Source organism: Peromyscus maniculatus, chromosome 20 (genome assembly GCF_049852395.1).
Source record: "Peromyscus maniculatus bairdii isolate BWxNUB_F1_BW_parent chromosome 20, HU_Pman_BW_mat_3.1, whole genome shotgun sequence".
Classification (NCBI taxonomy): Eukaryota; Metazoa; Chordata; class Mammalia; order Rodentia; family Cricetidae; genus Peromyscus; species Peromyscus maniculatus.
This window is the reverse complement of record NC_134871.1, coordinates 73,454,069-73,462,082: the sequence shown is the minus strand read 5'-3', so window position 1 is coordinate 73,462,082 and position 8,014 is coordinate 73,454,069. Positions and strand designations below refer to the sequence as shown.

Genomic DNA, 8,014 nt, shown 5'->3' with positions numbered 1-8,014 from the left:
ATGCTGGTGAGAAGAGGAAATCAGGCAGGAAAGGAAGGTGGGAGGCAGCCCAAAATAAACTTCCTTTACTTCCTCATCTTGCCTAAGGAGATCCCAGATATAATAAGTGGAGGACAACATCCAGGCCCTAGGGCCTCCTCTCCAGAGGGGATGGACTCACACTGGGTGGCACAGCCCAAGCTCTCCTTGCTCTCTGTAGGCTGGGCTTCACCCTGATCCTGTGCCCAGTAAGCACATACCTGGAAGATGTCTTAGGATGCAGCAACCCTCTCTTGTTTGGAGATGACCCAGAAGCAGGTTTCACAGATATCATCAAAATGAAGAAAGAAACTGGTTCAATCCCTAAGCCAAGAATGAGACCCTAGTCCTAGGTCCGTCCCCCACCTCCTTTCTAGAGGCTTCCTCAGGCATCCCACCACTCTATTTAGGGTCACTAGACTCTGGGGGCAGAATTAGAGCAATCTGCTTTAAATAGACTTATTTTTTTAAACAACATAAATATAGATAGATAGATGATAGATAGATAGATGATAGATAGATAGATGATAGATAGATAGATAGATAGATAGATAGATAGATAGATAGATAGATAGATAGATAGATAGATAGCAGAGCATGGTGGTGCATGCCTTTTGTTGTTTTTGTTTTTTAATAAATTTATTTATTTATTTATTTATTTATTTCCCCTCCCTCCTCTCCTCCCAGTCCCTCGTCCCCCACACCCCTCTGTTGCCACTCACCCCCAATCCACTCCTCCTCCATTTTTATGTAGGAAAGGGCAGGTCTCCCATGAATATCAACAAAACATGGCATGTCCAGTCACAGTGAGATTAAGCACCTCCCCATGTATTAAGGCTGCGCAAGGCAACCCAGTATGTGAAGTAGGGTCCCAAAAGCCAATAAAAGAGTTGGAGACAGCCCCTGTTAGGTGTCCCACATGAAGACCAAGCTACACAACTGTAACATATATACAGAGGGCCTAGGTCAGTCCCATGCAGACTTCCTGGTTGCCTGTTCAGTCTCTGTGAGCCCCTATGAGCCCAGATTAGTTGATCCTGTGAGTTTTCTTGTGGTGTCCTTGACCCCTCTGGTTCTACAATTCTTTCTCCCCTTCTTCTGCAGGATTCTCCCACCTAATGTTTGGCTGTGGGTCCGCATCTGTTTCCATCCATTGCTGGATGAAGCCTCTCTGATGACAACTTGGCTAAGCACCAATCTGGTCACAGGAGATGGCCAATTCAGACTACGTATCCACTATGACCAAGAGTCTTAGCTGGAATCATCCTTGTAGATTCCTTGGAGATTCCTTTGCACCAGGTTTTTACCTGACCCCTAAATCCCTGCCCCTTCCAGTAGTCTCTTTCAGTACTTTCTCCCTCCACCTTCCCCCCAACATGATCACTCATGTTTCTATCCCCACCTGCCCTCAGTCTACTCATAAAATCTCTTCTATCTCCCCTTCCCAGGGAGATCTGGGCACCACCACCACCCTCCACCATGAACCCTCCTTGTTCCAAAAGAGGACTGATTTCCAAAATATATAAAGAACTCAAGAAACTAGATATCAACAAACCAAATAATCCAATTAAAAAATGGGGTACAGATCTAAATAGATAATTCTCAACAGAAGAATCTCAACTGGACAAGAAACACTTAAGAAGATGATCAACATCCTTAGCCATCAGGAAAATGCAAATCAAAATGACCCTGAGATTCCATCTTACACCTGTCAGAATAGCTAAGATCAAAAACAAAAATGGCAGCTTATGCCAGAGAGGATATGGAGCAAGGAGAACTCCTCCATTGCTGGTGGGAGTACAAACTTGCATAGCTACTTTGAAAGTCAGTTTTTCAGAAAACAAGGAATCAATCTACCACAAGACCCACTCTTGAGCATATACCCAAAGGATGTTCAATCATACCACAAGGACACTTGCTCAACTATGTTCATAGAAGCTTTATTCGTAATACCCAGAACTTGATGCCCCTCAACTAGGGAATGGATAAAGAAAATGTAATACATTTACATGGTGGAGTATTACTCAACTGTTAAAAACAAGGGGGGCAGGGACCAGGAAGAGAGGATGGAAGGGAAACTACAGTTTGTATGTAAAATAAATTTTAAAAAATGTTATTTAAATAAAATAGAAAAAAACAAGAACACCATGAAATTTGAAGGCAAATGGATGGAACTAGAAAGAATTCATCCTGAGTGAGGTAACCCAGACCAAGAAAGACAAACATGATGTGTACTCACTCATAAGTGGATATTAGCTGTAAAATAAAGGATAATTATGCTTCAATCTACAGATCCAGAGAGACTAGGTGGGAAATGCCTTTAATCTCTGCATTTGGGAAGCAGACAGATCTTTGTGAGTTAGAAGCCAGCTTGATCTACATAGTGAGTTTCAGGACAGCCAAGGCTATATAGAGTAATCCTGTCTCAAAAAAAAATACAAATAGATTATTGATAGATGATAGATGATAGATAGATAGATAGATAGATAGATAATATAGAGATAGATTGATAGATGATAGATGATAGATAGATAGATAGATAGATAGATGATAGATAGATGATAGATAGATAGATAGATAGATAGATAGATAGATAGATGATAGATGATTAATAGATAGATGATTGATAGATAGCTAATATAGAGATAGATTAATAGATGATAGATAGATGATTGATAGATAGATAGATGATAGATAGATAGATAGATAGATAGATAGATAGATAGATAGATAGATGATAGATAGACAATATAGAGATAGATTGATAGATGATAGATAGATAGATAGATAGATAGATAGATAGATTGATAGATGATAGATAGATAGATAGATAGATAGATGATAGATAGATAGATAGATAGATAGATAGATAGATAGATAGATAGATGATAGACAATATAGAGATAGATTGATAGATGATAGATAGATAGATAGATAGATAGATAGATAGATAGATGATAGATAGATAGATAGATAGATGATAGATAGATAGATAGATAGATAGATAGATAGATAGATAGATAGATGATAGACAATATAGAGATAGATTGATAGATGATAGATAGATAGATAGATAGATAGATAGATAGATAGATAGATGATAGATAGATAGATAGATGATAGATAGATAGATAGATAGATAGATAGATAGATAGATAGATAGATAGATAGATAGTAGAAGGGGAACTATTTAGAAAGAGATAGGGAACCTACAGGAAGGAAAAGGAACCAAAGACAGTAATAAGGAGTGTCATAATGAAGCCCTTTATTTTGCACAGTAAATATACACTAATGAAGGAAAACATGTATCCAGAAGTATGCTTGGTAGAAGCCACCTCACTGCTGGAATATGAGTTCCTGGATTAATAAATAACCTCCCAATTGTTATTAATCAAATGAGACATCCTATGTGAGCAAACCTAGAATACAACCTAGGAGGTAGAATCCCTGTATCTGTCTCACTCCTCTATTCCTGAACTGATGGGGAGATTTGTGTACACCCTGGAGGACCATCTGTTCTTTCCTGGATTCAGTCACATAAGCCTTATTTTCTGGACCCAAACTGTAAGCCAGCTGCCAGAGGGGTGCTAGAGAAACCATGGAAAGAAAAACAAGTATAATCCCAGCATCATGGGAGTGTCACTCTTCTGAAGGAGACAGATGGTAATTAAATAATCAGATGGGAAAACATATAATAATACTAGTAATGAGTAACATTAAGGAAGACAGCCCACTCAGTAAGTTACCCCACAGGTACAGAGGGATGGCTCCTGGGGCTGGCACACCCTGGTGGTGGCTAGGCCAAAGGGAAGGCTGGGGGCCTTACTTTCCTGCTAACTCATTTCCCAGAAATACCAATTCCCAAAATCCAATGTAGTCAGAATGGGAAGCCAAAGGGAAGCCAGGCCCACTTCCTGGTCCAATCCCCAACCTATTGTCCCACGGCCCATCCTTACCCCCAAAATAAATAAAGCCCCAGTCAGGCTGCTACTACAGCATTCTACACGGCTTCCTAGGGAAAGCTGACCTTGCTCCAGTGCCACCATGAAATTCTTCACTGTCCTGCTGTTTGCCAGCCTTGCCACAGCCTCTCTTGCTGTCCTGCCTGGTGAGTACACCTTCCTTCCCACTCTCCTTAGTCCCCTAGAGGGCATTGGGCTGTCAGATGAGCAACATCACCACCCTTATGGAAAGGTGATAAGATGTAGGATGAAAAAGCCACCACTGGAAGTGAACATGAAGACATATACCCTTGAGTCCAGCAACCCAGAAAGCCAAGGCTGAGTTCAGAAGCCAGACTGGACCCATAACAGGGTAGACTATGGGTGAACAGAGATTATGTTAGATCCTAGCACCAGAGGCTGGTTCACCACAACCCAAGCAAAATCACTGCTTTAGATCTCCTCCCCTCCCTAGTACAATGAGAGCAAGCTGCACACACTGCATCCAGTGCTATCTGTAGCACTCATTTTGAACTATATATAGTCCCAGGGACTTTGGGTACACTAACAGCTTACATAAAGACCTCTGCTATCATTGAAATTTCATTTGAGAAGGAAGAAAAACATAAGCATACTGAAAAGATTACATAGTATTTTAGAAATGCTAATGAAAGTTGAATAATGGACTAGCTGGGCATGGTGGTGCACACCTGCATTTCCAACACTGAGGAAGCAGAAGCAGGAGAGTCATGTAAGTTCCAGGCCAACCACAACTATCAAGAAAAACTCTATCTAAAGCAAACAAACAAAAAAGAGTAAAGAAGGTTGAGGGAGCTGCAATGGGGTACTACAAAAGACCAGTTCACATGTTAACAGTCTTGAAATCTCTAGAGACTGTAACTTCTTCTGTCCTCAGGGTCTGAAGATGAAATCCACATGAAGACTCAGCACACATCTGCCAGTAAGTCTCATGAGAGTATCCCTTGGTTGTTGGTGATAAAAAAAAAAAAAAACCTAGAAAGTAAATGATGCTAGGAAGAAGTGAGCAGACAGTCCCTCCTGCTGTTGGCCTTAATCTTTCCTGCTGCACTAATTGGCCATAGATCTGGGGGCCAGGAACCTTTTGAACAGCACTCATGCTATGTAATCATTGGAAATTGGAATGGAAACAGCACCTGACACCCAAATGTTGGCAGGTAAAATGTTTCCTCACCCTGAGACAAGAGGGCCTCATCAGTTATAGGCACTGCACCACACAGCCCAAAAATCTTAAAAATTGCAGGGTTCAGTTTTGTAGATTAACTGTAAACATGGTTTAATCTTGAGCTAACTTCCCAGATTAACCAGGGAGAAGTCTAAGAAGCTAAAGGAGAAAAACACTTGGAGTTCAGAGGGAAGAACCAAAGTTAATAAGCTCCTCCTACAAGCCAAGCAAAGGGAAGGGTATTTGCAAATGGCTCTTAACTGAGAAGGTAGATTTGCTGGGGGTGTGGGGAAGTGTGATTCCTAAACATGACACTAGAAATCTAATCCGTGCCTTTGAGGAGCTCAGGGATACGGATGCCAGCATGGGACCTGAATGCTCCTATAGATCAGTTAGGGGATGACGCAACACTAATGGCCTGCCTGCTATGCAAACGGGACACTGTTTCTCCCAGAAGCTTTCTCTGCCCCTAACTCCCTGCATGTTCTTGGTTTCAGCTTCCCAGTCCATTCCAACCAGCCACAACAGCAAGGAGAGTACTTCCAATAAGGACTCTTCCAAGGACTCTTCCATCTTCAGAGAACAGCTGGTTTCCAAAGATAATGTGGTGATAGAATGTACCAAATCTAAGAGTCAAAAGGCCCAGACTGGGGCATCTCAGCTGGAAGAGACCACAGGACCCACCACCTCAGCTGGTATGAGCTGGAAAAGAGGGGAAATATCTGGGGAGGTGGTAAGCAGAGAAGGACAGAGCAGGCAGTAACTTGTGTAGTTATAAGGCATCTCTAGAAAGGAGAAAAAGTCCTATAAGGGCAAACTTTAAATGATCCACTAACTGCCAGCACTGCAAAAAGCTTTTCCTGGGGTAGGGTGGGGGTCGTGGAGGTGTGAACAGAGAACCTGCCCTAACTGGACATTTCTATCTTTAAATTACAGAAACCACCACAGAGGGAAAACTGACTAAATTAAACCAGGCAATAGAAAAAAAATTGGATAAAATAATTGGAAAACTTATGAGTAGTGTGGAAGACATAATCCCTGGTACCAGTGATATCACGAGCCAATGAAGATAAGAAAGCCTAACCATGTCCCATGCTGGGCCACTAGATGTGCCTCATCACCCACACTCTGCTCATCCCAACCACCACCTCTCAGTCTCCTCTTCAATGTCTTACATTAAAGTATTGCAACCTGAACCCAGCTCTCTGGTGACTTTGTCAGGCCCAGGAATGGAAGTGGGACACCTTCACTCTACTAGGGTTCCTTTTTTAGCTATCCTATCCCTTTAGGTTCAAACTTCTCATCCTCCTCAGCTTAGAGGCCTGGTCTAGTCTTCCATCCAAAACAAGCCCTGCAAAGACTTGATCCTTGTCATCTTTCTGCACCTCCAACATAGACCACCTCCATGCCTACTATCCCACTGTAGTCTGCTTGCTCCCACCCACCAGTCCATTACAGTTACTCTCCCAATGGCACACACAACAACAGGCCCCATGGCTGCTTCTCAGTTCTGACTTTTCTACTCTGTCCTTGCAGGACCAGACACAACTATCTCCTCTAGAATCTTCTCCTCCCTAATTTTCTTGGATACTACCACCCTTGGTTATTCAATCTCCCTGTTACTTATATGAAATGTTTGGTATCTGATCCTAGGTCCGATCCTGTGCTCTCGTGCCTTCACCTCTCTTCAGAATTCCCATAGCTTCATCTGCCAGCACTTCTTGGGGTGGGTCCCTCTCATTAACCCAGTTAGCTAACATCTACCAAGTGCCTGTCAGGCCTGCCTACCTAATTTGCTCTGACCTCCCTACAACCTTAAGCAGTTTTTACTGTAAAAGCATATGAAACATTGGGAAAAGAAAATCTCTTTCTGTCTTAAAAACACAGGTAGAGAAGATTGCCTAGTCAAGAGTAGGTAGGATGGCAAGAAGGTGAGGCATCTCTACTCTCCAGCATCCTACCCCCAGGACACATGAAAGAAAGTTCAAACACCAACGGAGCAACTAAGCTGCTACAATGCAGGGTTGGCACTCTTCTGGCTGAGAAAAGTCTGAAAGAACTGTGCTCAAAGCTGAAACCCCAGAAAATCACTTCCTTACCTTCTTGCTTTCCTCTAGGATAGAAAGCCCTTTCTTCTGGCTTCCTGGTGCTCTCCAGTATTACTCAACTGTAACTATGCCCCAAACAAGACAGAGAGGTCAACACAGAGTCTTCCTGATGCCGAAGTTTATGATTCGGCAACAATTCTCACCAAAATAACAGGAAAAATAATGTAGGAAGAATTTTTTAGAAAGAAATTAGGAAGATATTTCCTAAGAAGTTAGATTAGAAAATGGAAGTATTGGGGAGATTAAAGCATCACAAACTCATCCTCTGACCCTTCAGTTCATACCACTATAGAGGCTCATTGCCCAGTGAGAACCAAAGTAAGTGCCTGACTAGCTGCTGGGCAGCTGTGCTAATAAACTCAAAACATGGGGCTTCTTGGATAAGAGACTTCAGGATAAGGGGCTTCCCAGTCTCTACAGTCCTCTTACTGCACCCCTGCTGACTCCCGAATCACAGAAACAGAGCTAACAAAGCTACTAGCAGGCAATTACCTCATCTGGAAAGATGCCCTAAACTACCCCCCCTCCACTCTGCTGCTCCTGTGGGAAAAGGATGCATAGGAGGGAAGGCCCCAACACAGAGTACCCTCCTCTTTCCCATCTATGGGCAAGTCGGCAGGGTGGAGGAAAAAAACAGCATCAGCGCAGTCTCCTACTTTTAAATGTTTGACCATTTGTGACCAAAAATATAACTAAATGACCTATTGGTCTATATAGCTGCCACTATGTGGCAGGCCCTATTT

General features: G+C 42.5%; 1 protein-coding gene across 1 annotated transcript; it reads left to right on the top strand.

Moving 5' to 3' along the window:
• Nucleotides 1-4,010: 4,010 nt before the first annotated feature.
• Nucleotides 4,011-6,358, top strand: LOC102907661 (glycosylation-dependent cell adhesion molecule 1-like). The gene is made up of 4 exons (XM_016000350.3): nt 4,011-4,126; nt 4,876-4,920; nt 5,661-5,858; nt 6,100-6,358. Exons 1-4 carry the CDS (start codon nt 4,063-4,065, stop codon nt 6,228-6,230), a joined length of 438 nt encoding a protein of 145 aa, XP_015855836.2. The 5' UTR covers nt 4,011-4,062; the 3' UTR covers nt 6,231-6,358.
• Nucleotides 6,359-8,014: the final 1,656 nt, after the last annotated feature.